This window comes from Zalophus californianus, chromosome 12 (assembly GCF_009762305.2).
Source record: "Zalophus californianus isolate mZalCal1 chromosome 12, mZalCal1.pri.v2, whole genome shotgun sequence".
NCBI lineage: Eukaryota > Metazoa > Chordata > Mammalia > Carnivora > Otariidae > Zalophus > Zalophus californianus.
The window spans coordinates 86,991,610-87,011,662 of record NC_045606.1 but is presented as its reverse complement, the minus strand read 5'-3'; the positions used below and the strand labels follow the sequence as shown (position 1 = coordinate 87,011,662).

At 40.2% G+C, this 20,053-nt stretch overlaps 1 protein-coding gene across 2 annotated transcripts in view; it reads right to left on the bottom strand.

Moving 5' to 3' along the window:
• The window catches only part of EXOC4 (exocyst complex component 4), a 718,447-nt gene that overhangs the window by 506,686 nt on the left and 191,708 nt on the right, over positions 1-20,053 (bottom strand). For both annotated transcript variants that reach the window (XM_027573746.2, XM_027573747.2), the window contains exons 8-9: positions 18,218-18,363; positions 13,476-13,564 (exon numbers count right to left, since the gene is read on the bottom strand). In XM_027573746.2, coding sequence (XP_027429547.1) covers positions 13,476-13,564; positions 18,218-18,363 — 235 coding nt within the window. The remainder of the gene's footprint in view (positions 1-13,475; positions 13,565-18,217; positions 18,364-20,053) is intronic.

Sequence of the window (20,053 nt, the reverse complement as noted above, 5' to 3'; positions counted from 1 at the left end):
CCCTTTCAGATTAGTCACCATCTTTTTCAAACTAGTTTCAGTCACACACCTTTTATTGCTTTTAAGAATTTATGTTGTTTTCAAAAGATCATTTCCCTTTATGATACTCATCTGAGATCTCTGTTAGCTCTAGGATTTTTTAGGTTAAGAGTTGTTAGCAAATTACAAGTTAGAGTATAACTCCTTTCTCTTTGTTTTTGTTTTTACTAGTAGCCAGGAAGTGACTTCAGAATGAAGGTAAGGGGCAGGCACGACAACAGTGTTTGTAAAACATCGCCAAATGATCAGATGTAAGGTAGTTAGTTCATAAAGAGAAGGAATGACCTTTCCATTTTAACCTCCTATTTTGCCATATACTAATCCTCCTCAATTATTTACAGACTAAAATGCAGTTAGTGGCACTGAATAGCAAAATGATTTTGAAGAGAAACGGCCACTTTCATTATTGCCATGAGTATTTACCTCTGGGGTGGATGTAAGTGGTAAGAAGAGGTCACTAAAAAGTCACCAAGTGCTGCCTACCCAGACCACTGCAGTGGATGCCACTTAACATGACATGATTGCAATTATCACCGATGTAAGCACAGTTTTTCAACACTCTAGAAGAACTTTTGTCAAAGAAGAGAACAGGGAGGAAAAAGGAGTTTCTAAGGACCATTCTAGGAGATTTTACTGGAATGTATTTGTCTATTAGCATGCCTATTCATTCACTAATTAAAAAGATGTGTCTCCTATGTGTGAAGAATGATGCCAGGTGTTGGGGCAGGGAGGGCATACCCCAGATAAATTAGCAGTATTTAACATTTAATCAGTACTTAATTGATGCCATGCACAGTTCTCAACACTTTACATGTGTTAACACATTTCATCCTCACTATGGCCCTATGACATAAGTATATTCAGTTTACAGAAAGTGAAATGGACACACAAAGGAGTCAGTTTGCCAAAAGTCACCCAAGCAGTAAGCCTGACGACAGAGACCATGCTCTAAACCTCTAACTAGTCCTTAGACTCCGATCTTTAGCAACAGACCAAGTACTGAGAATCAAGAACCTAGACCTTTGGACTGACTGAGAGTCATAGACATCATTTAACTCTTCTCTATTAACTGAAAAAACCAATTAAGTGACTGGCCACAAAATCACAAAGCAAGATGTTAAGAAAAAAGAATGGTAGCTTGATTTTAGTAATAGAAATACAGGTCCATCTAGGAATAAAAAATAATTGATATTTTTCAGAGAGTTTAAAATGAGCACTCAAATTAATAGATCAACCAAAGTCTAAAAAGGAGAAGGTAATATTTGCAATTTCATAATAATAAAAAAAGTAAAAAAATAAAATAAAATAAAAGGAGGAGGAGGAGGGAAGGAAGAAAACCCTAGCTCCAACACCAGACTTAGGAAGGTGAATGGTGATGGGTAATCAAACACTGCTGAATGTATTAAATATGAGGGAGTCGATAATAGATTTGGTTAGATTAGATGTGGTTAGATTAGACTAGGTAGATTTAAGCAAAACTAAAAGAGAAGCATGAAAATATACGCTTTAAAAAAAAAAAAAGCTATCTTCACCCCTATCTAACACTCCATAAAAACTACCCTCTTCTTGCATTTTCTATCTTAAATAAAATTATTACCTACCCAAGTCACCAGAATGGAAAACCGGGAATCAGCCAAAATGCCTATCTTTGCTCAAACTCCACACAGAAGGAGCCATCATGTCCAACTGATTCTTCCTCGAAACTGGCTTTTGGATCTACTCCCTCCTTCCACCCTCTCTGCTGTTACCTCCTAAAAAGCTGGCATGATCTTATAAGCTCTCACCTGAAATAACAACACAACTCGCCTCACTTTACTCAATTCATCCCCCACAGAGCCCCTGGGATACTTTTTCTAGAATGCAGATTTGATTATGTCACTCTCTTCCTTTAAACCTTTGGAGGACTCCTTATCACCCAGAGGACAAAAACCGTGTCTTCTTGCTATTATACCAGTCCTCTGAGACCTGCCCCCCATCTCCCTTTTCTAAGCCCTATCTTTCCCAACACTCCCTGCTTCAACCCCCAAATACTACAATCCTATGAAGCTCTCATACATGGGGGTGTTGTTTCCATCTTCTCCCAACTTGCGGTGAGTGCCCTTCCCCGGGGGTAGGTTAACTCACCTTTCCAATTGCAGTATAAAGATTCCTCCTATGTAACACCTTCTATGACTCCCCCTGGCAACGTTCAGTGTTTTCTCCTCCATGCTCCCAAAAGTATTGATAACATTCATGAAAACTGTGACTGCTTGCAAGTCTTGTCTTCCATGACACCTAGAACTCTCCTATATGCAGATGTTCCAGGAACAGGCCTAGAATATAGGTAGCCTAGAAATGCTGACTATGTGTTGTCACCTTTGATATGTCACTTGATATAACAACCCTAAGAAATAGGCAGGGTAAGTGTTGCTAACTTCATTATACAGATGAGCAATCTAGGGCTCAGAAAGGTAACGTGACTTGCCTAGTAAAAGCAGGATGAGTAATAGGTACTCCTTCCACTAAACCACCGTGCTCCCCAAGCTACTCAAAGCACAAACAGCTGCACCAACATTCCACATATGAACATCACTAACCAACTGAACAGGGATATGTAAATTAGTTAACTGGTGCTGAAATCAGACGTTAATGTGCAAACAAACAGGGACTTATTTGAGCTAAGTGGGCATGAATATGCAAATGAACTGGCTGCAATTCAGTAGATGTCATCACAATTCTAGGAATGAACATCCTATATTATGACTATTACAATATTCATGTAGCATTCATACATACTATCATATATTACTGTAATATGGGCTTTTTGAGTTTAAAATTGTGGTAAAGCCAAAAGTAACTTGATGCATATTTTCATCCACACAATTACAAGCTGGAAATCAGATGTGAGCACACAGAACTCTGCAATCTCCATACACAATCAAGCTGCCATTTGCAGTCCAAGCTGAACAAGGTACTCTGGAATTAGGTTAGGCTGGTCCTTCATGATCCAGCCCCTGCCAATATCTCCAGCCAAATCTACCTTGCAACAGGCTAATACACTGTAATAGTTGTATTTAAAACAGTTGTGTTTCCTACAAAAATTTTAATAAAGGGGCATAGTTATACCATTTGAATACCCCTCAGAAAATCCTGAGCTTTTACTTAGGTGTAGCATGACTTTTACTTTCCTATCATCACCAGGACACCATTGGTTCTATCAATTCTTAACCTCTTGGCTATCATGAATAATGGCCCAAGCCACTCTCAACAGCTTTAGTGTCCCTTCTATTACCTCTGGTTCCTGAAAGTAACAAATTATAATCAGTAGCAGTCTGTATACATAAACTGATTTCCTTAATAGAAAAAGTTAGAGAAGCCTGAGTGGTGCAGTCAGTTGAACATCTGACTCTTGGTTTTGGCTCAGGTCATGATCTTAGGGTTGTGGAATCGAGCCCTGTGTCCATGCTCAGTGCAGAGTCTGCTTGAGATTCTCTCCTCTCCCTCTGCCCCTCACGCCCCAGTGTTTCCTCTCTCTCTTTAAAACAAGTAAATCTTAAACAAACAAAAAAAAGTTGTATCTGTCTAACTCATGTTATGAAAGGAGAAAAGTGTATATGCTCACACTTCCATACATTTATCCCTGCCATGTCCACTGTCTGAAATGCCCACCCCTCTTTTATCTGCAAAGCTTCTCTTCATCTTTTATAAGCAGCTTGAAACTTAAATACTTATGAAAGCCTCCCTGCCTTCCCAGCACTGTATACACATCTCAGTTACAGATCTACACAATGCCATCATAATGCGTATCACAGTGCTGTGATCACTTGTTTGCATGTTGGATTAATCAGGATATAAGCAGGGCTACAGTAGCAGAGAACCAGAATACCATGGACTTAGAGAGAAGTCTGGGATGGTACAATGGCTCTGGTCACCAGAGGCCAACGCTGCACAGTCTCCAACTCAAGCTGCTTCTCTCTCTCTCTCATTGCTCTACCACCTCGTCCTCACGGTCGAAGATGGCTCCCCACCCCTGGTCATTCATACTGTGCATCACAACACATTCACACACACTGGGCTGGGAAAAAAGGGATGTAAGACCCGAAGTTATACACATCACTCTCATGCACATTCTACTGGCCAGAATTAAACTACATGTGCATGGCTGGCTGCATGGAAAGCTTAGAAATGTTTCTATTTGGGGTGGCCACGTGTATGGCTAAAAATCAGGGGCTCTCTTCATGTGGAGGAGACATGCTGGGGTACAAGTGCCAGCCTCTGGGACACGGTCATGGTCCCTTTCTGCTCTTTTGCCCTTTCAAAGGCAAAACTTGGTTCCGTTCATTATTGTATCCTAAAGGCCCCGCCCAGGACAAATAAATGTAATAAATCTGTATATATTCAATAAATAAACAAAAAGTCTAGAAAACACAAGACACAAAAGTAGCCTGGCAGCTGACCTCACCAGGCACTGGGTTCTGACGGGCTAGATGAGGCTGAGGTGGAGGAGTGGGCAGGGAGGTTGGCAGGGAGCACTCCAGCTCCTGGAGCTGTCTTCTCATGAACTGTTTTAGGGACAGTTGGAGGTCAGCAGTAATGCAGAGCTGTGGCACGGACCTGACATTGCAATGGAATGGTGCAGGCCATAAACCAGTCTAGTTCTCAAAGAACACTCCAAATTTCCTGAAGACTTTCCTGTAGGAGCATTACACTACAGGTTGTCGTGTCTCTGGAGACTTAAGAGGCCTTTTACAGATTATTATGTTTGTACTTTTTATGAAATGTATATCTGAATGTATAGGACATTTAGCACAGTTTTAAAAATACAACAGCATCTCCGTCACTTAGTTTAAGAAATCGATTATCCTTGAAGTACTATTATCCTTGAAGCCTTGGGCTCCTCTTATTATACCTTCTTCTATCCTTTCCAGAGGTGATCTCTTTCCTGAGTTTTATGTTCATGCTCCCTACCTTACCTTCTTCACATTTTCATCACATAAGGGTATACGCCTCACGAGGTTAATATATGGTACATTTTCACTGCTACATAGTATTCTACTGCACAGCTATGCCGTGATTTATAAATCCATTCTCCTGTCTACGGTATTTGAGTTACTTCCAGGTTTTTTTTTTATTATGTTATGTTAATCACCATACATTACATCATTAGTTTTTGATGTAGTGTTTCATGATTCATTGTTTGCGTACAACACCCAGTGCTCCATGCAGTACGTGCCCTCTGTAATACCCATCACCAGGCTAACCCATCTCACCACCCACCTCCCCTCTAGAACCCTCAGTTTGTTTCTCAGAGTCCATAGCCTCTCATGGTTCATCTCCCCCTCCGATTTTCCCCCCTTCATTTTTCCCTTCCTACTATCTTCTGCTTTTTTTTTTAACATATAATGTATTATTTGTTTCAGAGGAGTTACTTCCAGATTTTTGTTATTCAAACAATGCTACCACGAACTCAAGTGTCAATCGGTTTTGCTTTTCACATTTCAGTTCTCAACGCACCCAAAATTTATTTTCCTAAATAGGGGATGAGTTTCAAATTCAACATCTTTTTGTTGTTATTGTTTATGGTTAATCAATTGTCTGACCACCCATTATTGATTCATCTGTCCCATCCCTACAAATCTATAATGTCATCTGTCTCCTTATCAATTTTCCTTTGTATAGTGCTCTGCTCCGGGGAGTGTTTAGTTTTGTAATGGTGCCTCGGGTGCTCCATAGAAGAGTGGAGCAGATGGAGGGGGGTCTGGGCAGGTGGGGCTCTGAGTTCTGGACCCCATTTAGTCAAGTCACCTCCACCTCAATCTGCTTTCTATACTCAACTCTGAAATAAAACATACAGAAAGCAGGTTCTAGGACTAAAATAATGAGTTCAAAAAGTACTAGGTTAGGGTCGCCTGCATGGCTCAGTTGGTTAAGTGTTTGCCTTCAGCTCGGGTCATGATCTCAGGGGATCAAGCCCTGAGTCTGGCTCCCTGCTCAGCGGGGAGCATGCTTCTCCCTCTGCCTCTGCCCTTTTCCCACTCGTGTTCTCTCTCTCTCTCAAATAAATATATAAAATCTTTTTAAAAAGTACTAGATTATGAGCTCCAAAGCACTTGCTACTATTAAAATCTACTGTTTTATTTTCTAGACCTCATAGTACATGCATGCGTATGTCAATTTCATCTGAATTTTGATAATAGATCACTTCAGATAAGGTCATCGCTAACTATTAATATTCCTGAAAGGACTCAACCTTCATTCTGAAAACATAAAACTATCTTATGAATTGTGTCTTATTGGGACAATGATCAAGTTGCTCTTTGGCATTCTCGTCAGTCTAAAAATTACTTTCCCCCCTATAGGCCATGAATGTTTCTGGTCTTCTCTATTTTCTAAAGCAGGTCAAGTCAGATTTAGTTGCAATATATAACCTACTAAATTTGGCAAAAATATAATTTCTTACAGTCCTAAAGAAAATCTAAGAAAATGAGCAAAGCTGTTATTTTATATTAATTAAAAAATTAATGTGAGCCAAATGATAAAAAATGAGAAGCTAACTTGTAAATCTTTCTGATGCATGCTAGAAATTTGTAATTTTTTTCATATTTTTTATGTTAAAAAAAACCTTTTAGCTCAAGTATTATATAAAGAGAGATGTCTATGTATCACTTTTCAATCTCAAATATTTATCTCACTTAACAGTATTCACTCTTTTCCCGTATCTGCCTGGGTGAATGAATAAATGGGTAGAACAAAGTTTCTTAAAAATAAGGTTATAGGTCATCAACTGGTTCTGCATGATGACCAAGGATCATTTCTCAAGAGTGAGGCTCACAGGCTTTCCTAAGGCTCTGTGAAAGCTGCTTTATGCTCTCAGGATCCGCTGTCTGTCCCACGACCTCTAGGCTCCTCCACATGGCTCAGATACCAATGGTTTGTCCAAGAGGACTTTGTGTGAACTACAGTTCTTCAGAAAATAAACCCATGCCATAAATTAAACCAGAAACAAAGAACATCTGTAAGTAAAATAAATATCTACACTGCAACAACTACGACAAAGAGGTGATACACTCAGTGACAATCCTGGCATAAGAATACTTTTATTTCCCAAATGATCAGAAATAATGCATTAGTCTGTTCACGACCTGAGGAAAATATATTTATTACTTTACTACTTCTTAGGAATATATAAAGAAATTAGCATTTATAAAAATTCTATTATAATTTCATTATGAGACAAATCTTCCACATGAGTAAGTTAAGATCAGTATTTTAAAAAAGCAAGAACATAAATATATAAAAGGTAGGGGAATCAATTTTTATATGCTATTTTAGAACCTAAAACAGAACAGATAACTATGAAAGATTAAGGTTATTTTGAAATAGTTATATGCAATTTTAAGAAGTAAAAATATATTTTTTCATGTCCCCTGCATATTGCTACATAGTTATTAACAAAGTCATTATGCAAAATTTAATACTACAAAGAATTTTCTAATTGTATTTCAAGATATAAAGCTTTACAAGTGCTTCTTATATTTAAGGCTGTGGAACAAACGTGCGGAATGAGTATAAAATTGCTGTACCTCACTTCAGCCAAAACGACCTTGAAAATGTGTGCATAAATGAAATCTTGCTTTAAATGCTCCATTATAGAAAAGCTTGCTATTTGAGAGACTCCTATTATAAAACCTTTTGTAAAAAAGGATAATCAACTCATGGCTAATGTATTTCAAATATCACTCTACCTTAAGGCAAGGTACCTCCAAAAAGATTAATTACATACGATATCATTAAGTATTCACAACCCCACTTACCAACAACCCATTAGAGAGAAAAACTCAGAAAATTCAGGTCAGGTCAGTATAAGAGCCCAGTTTTCCCTGATGCCAGTACTTCCATATTTACCATGTAAAGCGAATCCTCTTAGAGAAGTCAATTCTCAAGTGGTTGGAGCTTTACAGAATATCTAAATGTCAGGGCTATAGAAATGCCACTCATTAGACTAATGGGAATAAAAACAGCACTCTAAAGGTAATATTATTGAGTACAAACAGAAGTACTACATAGCCCCAAGACAGAAAAGAAACTGTAATCAAAACTGAGTATATATTTCTACTTGGATCACAATTAAGTGCTCTTCCCATTCATGAGTTTTATTATCTTAAAAAAGAATGAAGAAGACAAATCGCAGGACTCCTACTCTGTTTGTTGAACTTCCCACTAGGCTTTCTCAAATAAGTAGGCCTGCACCTACAAATAAGGAGATACTGAGGATAGAGGCTTCCTCCATCTTATACTTTTTGAGTGCTTAATTCAAGCCAAGCATTGTCCCAGGCACTGGAATGCACTAATGAATAAGTCTTGCATTTTGGGAATTCAGAGACAAGTGTAGAAAATTACCAAGTGAGAAAGACATGTAGAAATTAAGCATTATGAGGAAAATAAAATAACATGTGATAAAGAATGATAGGATGGCAGTGGAGAGTGGGCAGGATGCTGGAAGAGGTCAGGAAACAGTAAGATTTGGGCAGGATCGGGTGGTGGGAGGGATGGGGTGGCTGGGTGATAGACATTGGGGAGGGTATGTGCTATGGTGAGCGCTGTGAAGTGTGCAAGACTGTTGAATCACAGATCTGTACCTCTGAAACAATGCAATATATGTTAAGAAAAAAAAAGAAGAAGATAGCAGGAGGGGAAGAATGAAGGAGGGTAAATCGGAGGGGGAGACGAACCATGAGAGATGATGGACTCTGAAAAACAAGGGTTCTAGAGGGGAGGGGGGTGGGGGGATGGGTTAGCCCGGTGATGGGTATTAAAGAGGGCACGTTCTGCGTGGAGCACTGGGTGTTATGCACAAACAATGAATCATGGAACACTACATCAAAAACTAATGATGTAATGTATGGTGATTAACATAACAATAAAAAATTTGAAGTAAAAAAAAAAAAAGATTTGGGCAGGAGACGTACATCTGGAAGTCACCTGCACCTAGGTGCTAAGCAAAACTCAGTCTGAGCTGAGACATCGGGGGAGAGGCTACAGAGGGAGCACAGGTAAGGTCCCAGGACTAAACCTTGAGACACTCTAACGTGTGGAGGAAAAAGGGAACATGGCTGGCCAGAAGATCAAGTGAGACGAACACAGGGAAGCAAACGCTAAATCTGCCAAGATGGGGATCGCTGGTGACCCTGAGAGGAGCCAACTCAGGGGAACAGTGAGACTGGAGAGAGGGGCAGAAAACAAGAGATAATGAAGTGGGTGCAGTTCTCCCAATTCCACCATGATAAATTTTTTAAAGCACCATTTTAATTTAAATCAATTACAGCTATTCTAATTTTTCCAGAGTTTTAATGTCTAACTGTATAGTCACAATATCCCCCCTAAAGTAGTCAGAATTGATAACAGCTCTATTTTTCAAATGAGAAAACCACAGTGGCACTGAGTAACCTAAGACCTTATTTTGGTCACGAGCAGCAGTATTTTGAGTTTTTTTTTAAACCCTCATGAGATAACACGTTCATCAGTTATCTTATTCTCCCAAAGAATCCCACGTTAAACCTGGGAAGTCATATTCAAGCTAAATGTTCATTAAAACGACTATCTTTCTAACCTGTAGCACAGCTGTCTAAGCGGTACGATGAAGCAGTGGAGAGGCTCAAAGCAACAGGAAGTCTCTGATTAATGGAGACGCACAAGTTAGAGTCCACCTGTTATCGTGCACACTTTGAAATAGCACCCCCACCTCCTCGGCCCAATTGCCAACAGCAGACTATATAATGAACCATCTGTACCTGAATGGAACCAACTGAGATAGGTTGATGATACCAAAGAAATCTCATTTTTACATTCTTCTTTCCCCTTGTGTGTTGTTAGGTTGAGTAACATTTTTAATTGCATGATGAATTGAAAATGTCGGCAGAAACTTAACTTTTATAAAACTTGAGCTTTTTACTGTTACTTTGTTGGTCTTTCTGGTGGATTTTCTTTGCCACAGAAGGAAAAGTTGACCTCTGAACCACACCACTGGGAAGCGAAGCCTGCAGCTATATGGCGATGAGAGGAGAGACAAAAATCTTTTGCCAGCCTCTTAGGATTTGACTGAACTATTCAATTATACCTTTTCAAGGATAAACTGAAATGCAGATCTCACTGTGGTCCTTGGTCAAGTCAGATGAACAGAGTAACTGAAAAAGGCTGGCCGTTTTTTAATGGAAAATAGGTGTGATTTTCCTCTTTGCCTGCTGAACTGTTAAAAGCATTCATCAGAGACACTTTTGCTCCTCAATGAAATACCATCAAACGTTTACAAAAACTCATCAGCTGAGCTATTCTCTCACCATTCGTGTGATCTGTCAGCTCAGCTAAATTATTTTTTAATGATTATTATGAACATGATAGGTTTGCTGACTACTTTCTTCCCTGTAACCAGAGATAAATCCTCCTATTTTGCTGAACACTGGTAAGTAAAATATACTATCGCATTTGGTTCTGTATTTCAATTAACTTTCTGAAAAACGAGAAGGTTCCTAGTTAGATTATAGAGATTCTTCAAGTAACCACCCTCGCAGAATGAACTTCCTCCATAACTTAGCTGGATTTAAACACGTTTTTCAATCATATACAGCAGTCCTGTCCCAGGCCAGACAGCTCAGTGGCAACATTCCTACTTAATGAAACTACGTAGGACTGCAGAGAACAAAAACAGGTCTACACGCAGCCTCTACTTCTCTCCAACTTAGAAACTAATAGAACCTACAAAGCTGGTACTGGCTCTCAGTGACCACATCTCCCTTTGCGGCCCTTCCTATCTCTCCACGGGAAGCTCTCTATCCCACGTTTGATGTCAACTGTCCTCATTTGTTCTGTCGCTGAGTCAGTCAGTATTTATTGAATATTCACCATACCAGGCACTGTGCTAAGGATAGGAAATAAAACTGTATTTCTCTCCTGAACTTAGAGTTTCGTGGTAGGCGCAAACAAGTGAGCACTGATCTGCAACACAGTGTGGAAAGTGCTCAGAATGGGAATGTTAGAGATGCGGTAGGAGAACACTGCAGGGGCCACAATCTGAGAGGGAAAACGGGGGGGGGGGGGGGGGGGGACACAGTCACCAGACTAAGTGACAACTAAATTTAAAAGTTGGAAAGCAGAGAGCATTTAGCTCTCTACAGGGACAGAGAAGTAGTACAAAAGCTGAAGTGCTAGGACTGAGCAAGAACAACGGGGCTGGAGGACGACGACATAACACTTCCTATTCGGTCGGCGCTTCTCTAAACACTGCTCGTCGCTTACCTCAACGTGGCTTTCACAACAACCTCGTGGGGTGGGAACTGTTATTTCTGTCTCCATTTAGGGATAAGGAAACCGAGGCACAGGGGTTATGAAACTAGTCAATGGGGAGCTAGATTGTAATCTAGGCCCAGAACCCTCTCCTCTTCATTGCTTTTTTTCAGGCTCTCTCCAGAGATCGTGGACCACCAGGGCCACGGCCGGAAAAGCCATTCTGCATGGCTGAGAGTGCAGAGCGCTCGCTATTCTCACTAACAAAAAAGAAGAAAGAGTCTACCACCAGTCGTCTGTCTTGGTTGACTAATTATGCTCGAAGCTCAATGAATGACAGGTTGCACTGCCGTCCTGTTAATTATGTGGTCTACCTTTTCATCTCTACATGTCAAACAAAAGGCTTCCCTGTGGTGGGGATGTTGATACGAAGGGAGGCTGTGTGTGTGTCAGAGCAGGGGGTATGCAGGAAGTCTCTGCTCTTTCTCCACTCATCTTTGTGGTAAGCCTAAAACGGCGCTAAAGAATTGTGTATTGATGAATAAAAAGTGAAATGATCTAAAAGAAAAAAAGAAAGGCTTGCTTTGTCCCCAGTTAAAGGAATTTCATGTACTACAAACCAAGTGGAGAGAAATTATGGAGGTAAGTTTAACGTTTCTTTAAGTCGATTCTGCAGTTAAAGTAAGGCTACTGAGTATGGAGGAGTGCTCTAGCCCTAAATGATCAGCAACAGCCCCTGGGTGGCAGTTCAGGTACGATCAGTCCTATGGGAATATGTGCTCTGTTACCACCCTTTCCTTCCAAGCTTCTCAGCCCACCCTATACTACCCCGAGGCAGCTGCTTGCTAGAGCCTGGGCCACCTTCTGCCTTCCCTCCTTGACTCCCCTGGACCCATGTACTTGAGACTCCAAGATGCATACTTCATGCTTCCAACAGTGTAGAGCAACACTACTACTAAATAAAATGTTGGTAGGCTGCTTTCCTTTTCCTTATATCCTCAAACATATTTCTAGACTTTTCGTTCTGGTAACTATACCCGCGAGCTGTGGAATTATTGCTGTGGTACAGGCATGAAAAAGCAGAGCAGCTTCCTTGGAACAATTTACAGGTATTTAGATTAATGATGAAGGTGCAGGTAGAAATGACTAGGTGGTAGTCCTTAAATCAGAAAGGCTGGCTGGTTACTTCATAATGTTTTGAAACATGATAAATCTTGAAAACTAAATATTTAATTGTGTAGGCTACTCACTGCAAAATATTTCAAGTGCCTCTAATGCATCTCCCCAAAATGGAAGTCTTCTTATGCATCCCTCATATAGGAAGCCCACAGTTTTAAAATAATTTAAATCATCACTCCCTTCTCTCAACTCCTCGAGCATTTTCAGGCACACCATCTACTTAGTTGTTAGCACTGACTTCCCGATAATATTACTGATATTCATGCTTTACTTTCATAGTTGGATCTGAAGGTTTTATCTTTTCTTTCCTTATACTCAACCTCCATCCCCTCCGATGCCTTGGATGGCAGGCACTTAGCAGGACTTCATAAATCTTTCTTAATTGATTGCATTTACCATGATTAGCATCCTTCTTGTCACAGAAGAAAATATTATTGGATTTTTAATTTAATTAAATTTGCTTACGATTTATTTTCTCAAGTATTTTCTTCCACAGATTACAACTCTTTAGTAACCACATATGGGTATCAAATATCCTGTATTATCAAAGCTAGCTTGATTACAACATCCCACTTAGAGGCCTCTTTCTTCCTTTTAAATAACAACAGAGGCTGCATTTGCCCTTTTCCCAATCCCACGTACTCCTGCTGCGTTCCAGAAGGTATGGAAAGCACTAACTAAGTGTAACAGTGACAGCCATAGAAGACTGGCGTTCCCCGAGACTGTGACTGGACTCGTGTCTGCCATGTTTAAGCACGAAGAGACTGGCCTCCTATCTTTTTGCTTTGAGTTCTCACGTGAATGGTAGCAGGTCTATAAATCCAGTTTTAGCTGTTTAGCAGCAGATGCTGGGAAGTACAGAAGAAACAGATTATCAAGTCTTTAAATCTTCGCTATCTTGAAAGAATCCTGTGAAGGCAAACTGCAAATTCACATGTGCCAAATACTTCAGATCTTCTTCCGGAAACTCATTTTTCCAGAGAAGTTCAATCACCTACCTTGAAGTTCTCCACTGCGACTGTAGAGCTCCCGCCTCTGCTCTCGCAAATAGGCACTCATACTGATGGCATGGGAGGAGGACTCGAACCTGAAATGAAATGCAGAATAAACCAAAAGGCAGTCACCCAATAGGTGGTGTCCAGCCATGTATTCCAAAACTATGCCACCCTAGTCTGTGGGGTGCTCCCTAATGTTCCACGACCCAAACATCCTGGCTCTTCCATGACAGGGCCAAAGCAGGCTGTCCCAGACTTGATTTATGAACAATATTCCTGGTTAATGCTCCTCCACAATAGCCTTTGGATCATTTGCTCCTTCTTCATTTCAGCTGACATAACTCTCCTCTGTTGCACTTTCTTCTGCCTCCAGACCCTTTGCCAGGATCCCTACACACACGCAATAAGGGTACCCTATAGAGTCATTCGAATTGTGCTACTATCCAGTTCATGAGGCACCACAGAAATCCCGGCTCCGCAGGGCGGACATCTTGCTTCTCTGACTCCCCTGGTTAGAGAACTAGCACAGAAGGCATGCTAGCAACGCTGCTGAATACACCAAAGCAGCAAGGCATCTATGGTCTCCCCTTAAAAGTCCTCAAAAGCATTACAATTTCTAAACGGTTTCTGATCTGCCACCTACAACATGAAATACTCTCAAAACTATCAGGCGACAAAGTGTGTGTTCACTCCACCCCAGGAATCGCCTCAGAGGTCAGCAACATGGAGGAAAGGCGCATGATTTTCTAAAGGCGAAAACAAGAACTCAAGAATGAAAAAAACAAAAGAAAATAAATCACAGTCTTAAGAGAAACTTGCAGGGAAGGGCGGCAGCAGGGGAGCGGGGGACGGGACAGGTAAACTGAAGACCGTATCCATGGTAAATCCTTTGACGTGTTAAGAAATTCCATTTCAGATCTGTGATTTTCAAAGTCAGAGGAACAGGCTGACGGGAGGAATCCTCCTAAGAATGACTGCCACTAAGTGGTAAACAGCACCATCACGAGAGACCAACAGTGAGAATGGCATAGGTTTCTGGCACCAAAAAAGGAACACCACCACTTTCTTAATTATGCCTTCTTTCTCCATTCTTTGACAAGGAAGATGAACGTTAGAGGGAGACACTTGGGTTTCTTGATCCTCTCTCTACCCCCTGCCAAGAACTGAGAGGGCCCTCACAGCCAGAATGAAGGCAAAGTATGAAGTCCTTCAAAAGTGCCACCTGCCAGTCAAGTGCAGGAAAGAAGCTGCTGACCTCCAAAAAGCATGCTGACAGCTATTGATCAGAAATGGCAAGGGAAAAAGAAAGGAACTCTTGAGCGAAGAATAGAGAGAACTTAAACACACTTAATTAACCTTGGCTAGGGGCAATTAAAGAGAGTAATAAAGTCCTTCACGGGTGTCATAAAAACAGATTACAGCTCACCCAAATCTTAATCCTTTATGACCTGATGTATCTTTGCTACTCAGGAACCCTCTGTATGTTTGCCACAACTCACAGATTGCTATAATTTTACAGTAAAAGAGGCACTAAAGATGATATGGTCTCGCCTCCTTATTTTATAGCTAAAGGCACAGAGGCCCACTATGACAGGAGATCTGCTCTGGATCGCACGGTTCATTAATGGTAGAACCAAGACCAGAAGCAGGCAAATCTGTAAGAATGGTCTAATTCTGTGTGGGTGATGAGTTTTTATTACTATGCGGTAATAATAAATGTTTAACAATTACTTAAGTTCATTTATTCAGTTCCAAAAATTTACATGTTTTTCAGTATCACAATTTCAGGAATGGCTAAATGTGGAAAAATGTATATGTGGTCTGAGGTTGAAAGTTAAGGGTGATAGTTGAGAGCATGAAATCTCAACACACTGAAACCTGCTTTCTGCAATACGCCTCGATTCACAACAGTGAGTTGAGCTAGGAAGAGAAAGAGAAAGAGAGAGAGAGAGAGAGAGAGAGAGAGAGAGAGAGAGAGAGAGAGAAGAGAAAGCATGCCAGAGAGCAAGCAAGCAAATAAGCGAGCAAAGCAAAGGCCTAAGGATTAGGTAGCATCTCAGGCCATCTTAGTTAACCACCTTTTTTTCTTCCACTATCTTCCTTCCCTGTTTGTTGGCAGAGCCCCCATTCTATCTGGGCATTTAGCTTCTTTCCTCCCTCTTCAAACAGCTGTGTGCTAAGGAAAAGTGGTTCCTCTCTAGCCCACGACTATACCCAGAGATGACCCCTGACTGTTTTAAGACAATCACTGTGATCTGCCAGTGACTGGTTTAGGAATGGGCCTAAGACCCAATCCTAAAACCTGAGGAAAACTTGCAGAGGGGCTTTGTCACTGGCAGAAAAGATTAATAAATGGGTAACAATTCTTAATTAAAAAAATGATCTGAAATGATATAGCCATTTTGTAAGACAGTTTGGCAGTGTCTCACAAAGCTAAACATAATCCTACCATATGATGCAGTAATCATTCTCTTAGGTGTTTATCCAAATGAACAGAAAACTTACATCTAAACACCTGCACGTTTATAGCAGCTTTATTCACAATGGCCAGAAACTGGAAGTAACCAAGATGTCTTTCAACAGATGAATGGATAAAAACCAAGGTACATGCACACAATGAAATATTATTTAGCAATACAAAGAGATGAGCTATCAAGCCACAAAAGACACGAAATGCATATTGCTAAGTGAAAGAAGCTCGTCTGAAAAGGCTACATACTGTATGATTCCAACTATAAGACGTTCTGGAAAAGATAAACTATAGAGACAGTGATTATCAGGGGCTCCGGGGGTGGGGAAAAGAGGGAAGAAGAAGTGGAAAACAGGATGCTGAGGACAGCAAAAATATTCTGTATGGTAACGTGACGGTGCATATATGACATTCCGCATTTACCAAGACCCACAGAATATACAACATGGGAGCACCTGGGTGGCTCAGATGGTTAAGTGTCTGCCTTCAGCTCAGGTCATGATCCCAGGGTCCTGGGATCGGGTCCTGCATTGGGCTCCCTGCTCAGAGAGGAGCCTGCTTCTCCCTCTGCCTCTCTCTCTCTCTCTCTCTCTCTGTCTCTCATGAATAAATAAATAAAATCTTAAAAATAAAAAGAATATACAACACGAAGAGTGAACTCTAAGGTAAACAATGGTCTTTAGTTAATAATGATCATTATCAGTTCATCAGTTGTAACAAATGTACCATACAAACGAATGCAAGCTGTTAACGTAAGTAGAAATTCTGAGGAAGGGGGACATAAGAGAACTCTTTGTCTTGCCTGCTTGATTTTTCTGTAAACTGAAAAGTAGTATGAAAAACAGTCTATTAATTCCCCCCAAAAAAATTTGCAGAAGAATCCCACCCTTTCCTTGGCATCACCATTATACTGGAGTGGGACCAAAGGCAGAGAGATGAAAGGGTTGGGTCCCGGAGGATACTGCAGTCGAATTATGGACTCCTCCATGTTCCTCCTTACTGTGTGAGGTAAGAACCTTCCAATGGGGTCCTATGTTACCTGTGGACTAAAGCATTTTAACTAATAGTGCGTCTATCCTCTGAACAAAATGGTAAAACACACAAAAAAAGAATGCATTCAATACACAGAACGCATTTTATTCTAATGCAGGCACACTCAATCTCCTCTCCTCTAGACAACAAGATGAATGCACTGTTGAAACTTTCCGTAATGACTAAGAACTCTATGAATCTATGATATAAACAAATCTCAAAATGGATCAATAAAAGATACTGGAGCTTCAACTATTCAAAAATAACAAATTCAAAATACAGAGATAACACTTCTGTAGTCACTTTATATGCTTAGATTTACAGGTACAACTGCTTAACCAGTTATCTCCCGACTCCTCAGAAGAACACATATATTGACAAAGACTTAAATCCTGCTTCTACCAATTGCTAGCTATGTGAATTTACTTAAGTTACTTAACCTTGCTTGGGTCTCAAGTTTTTATGTGCAAAAAAGGATTAAAAATAAAACCCCGACCCATAAGGCTGTAATGAGTAAATGAGACAATCCATGAAAATGGCTTCATGCTTTCGCTAGTACTTAGAGAGGATTCAGTGTTAGCCACGACTCCTGCTGCCAAAATCTGACATAATTTGAATTAAATTATGTTTGAGGTTATTTTGAGAAACTCATCTCCCCACAGTACCTGGTACATAGTAAGCACTCAGTGGTAGCTGTTGCTGTTGTCACTATTAATGTGAATATCATTAACTATTAGCTGTTACCAAATGACATACACTTAGGAACATGGCCTGGTGCTGTCAAGTAAGATGGTTAACTAGAAAAAAAGAATGTCCAGATTGTTCCTTTATTAAACCAAATAAAATACAATGCTACTTAGCTAAGGAGATCTGTGTAAACTTCAAAGGTTATTTCTTGGCACTTGGGGTTTTTTCAAAAGCTGACATATTTCATTTCATATAGAAGTCCCCAGAAACAACTGGCAAGTTTCATTTCCCTTCATTTTATAGAAAACACCACAGGAATAAATTCTAAAAATTTGTATTAAAAGTCCCAGATAGCCCATTAACCATAAACCAAAATAGCCACTTCCCCTTCCAGAAAACAAATGTATACAAAATAAAAAATATATTCACTCCCTATAAATTTTTTCAAATCAGCTTTAACTGGGTGAAGTACCGGCTGCCAATAAAGTAGAAAGCCATCCTACTTGGATCAAACACTTCTTGACACCTGCTATCTTACCATCAGGGAGATACTTACTTAAAAAGAGAATTTTTTGGCCTTTGCGGTTTCTTCTTGGCAAAGAAGGCTGCAAAATCTCGTCCAGTGCTGGCATAACTTAGTTGAGCTGATGGTTCAGAGGCCGTACGAGTATTTTTCATATCCAAGTACTCGGTCAACAGCATCTGTACAATCAGATAAGCAGTTTCATAAACATATTTATGACATGCTACTAAGAAAAGCAATTTAAAATGATGAAAACCTAATTTTAAAATCTCATCCTTGACATTCAGAAGTAGATGAACCTAGGTATTCAGACTTCTAGTTGTAGATCTGAGGAAAGATTCATTAAAGCCAGAAAGTCATCTAATTGCCATCTATACCTAAAACTGAGACTAGGATGTTATTAGGCATTTGAACTTGGGGGTAAAAGGGAACATTTTTAGTGAAGGTCTGCCCTGTGCCAAGTGAGTTAATCAACATTTATAACCCTCGGAACTGCCAATTACAGCAACATCAGCAGAAATGCCATAATATTTACTGAGCGCTTACTATGTTGTAGGCAAGGGGCTAGTTTAGATGTATTCTCTTATGTAAAGCACAACATTTGATCAAATGAATTCTCAGATTACAGATAAGGAAGTGGCTTAGGGATTGCGGCACGAACCCTGGGGGACTCACTCTCGAGCCCATGTCACACCCCTCACTCGATTGCGAAGGGGATTAAGCGGCTCTAGCAAACCTTCTAAGAGGTATCATGAGCCATTGCAAGCTAAGAGGTGCTAACCTACAAATGATTTCTAGGGCCACTGCTCATCTTGACAACTTCAAAGCGAGAAAACAAACAGCTTTTTAAATCACTACTGCCAATGGGTAAATGCTTATAAAATCGATCCACTTTACAGCCTCAGAGGATGGGCCTTGGGCTAGAATCAGCTGTTTTATTTTTTTTTAAGATTTATTTACTTATTTAAGGGGGGTGTGCAAGCAGGGGTGGGAGGAGGAGAGGGAGAGAATCTCAGGCAGGCTGAGCTTGGAGCCTGACACAGGGCTTGATCTCATGACCCTGAGATCATGACCCAAGCCAAAATCAATAGTCGGAGGCTTAACCGACTGAGCCAGCCAGGAGCCCCAACTGTTGTATTTCTAAGACAAGTGCTCTAAGAAGTGCCCACTGTTGTGAAAGAAAGTAGCAGATCTGGAAGAGAAATCACCATGGTTCCTAAGAATATCCGATCTGGGATTAAAGCACATCAACTCATTTCTGTAATCACCTGCCATATTTAAAATTTTAAGATAACCAAGTGTTACAGTCCATGTAAGCAAGCAGTTCTACCCATGACTGAAACAAAAGCTTTGCAGAGACTCAGGTTTCAATAACTATTCCTTCCTGTCTGCAGATGTATATTCATTCATTTGCTTATTCATTCAATAAAGATGTGAGGACCTATTAAACGTTATCATCAGAAAGAATTTATGAAGCACTCTGCGAGCATGATGCTGTCCCAAGTTTTAAAGCCAATTATGTCTGTTATGAGCACATACACATTACTAAATATTTATCAAATATCAGACATGTTTAGAAAACGATCCTAATTCAATCTTCCAATCTATGAAGCTAAAGTAACTATCTATATTTTAGAGATGAAGAAACAGATTTAGAGGTTTAAGAAGCTAGCCTATATGCATGTGTGGGTACAGGAATTAATGGGAAATCTCTGTACCCTCCCTCAATTTTGCTGTAAACCTATGTATATGGTCTTAAGAAAAAAAAATGAAACTAGCCTAAGGTCTTATAATTACAGAACAACAGACCAGGATTTCAACCCTGGCGTAGCTGACTCTGGAGCCTGGCTCATGCCCACGACACTCTAC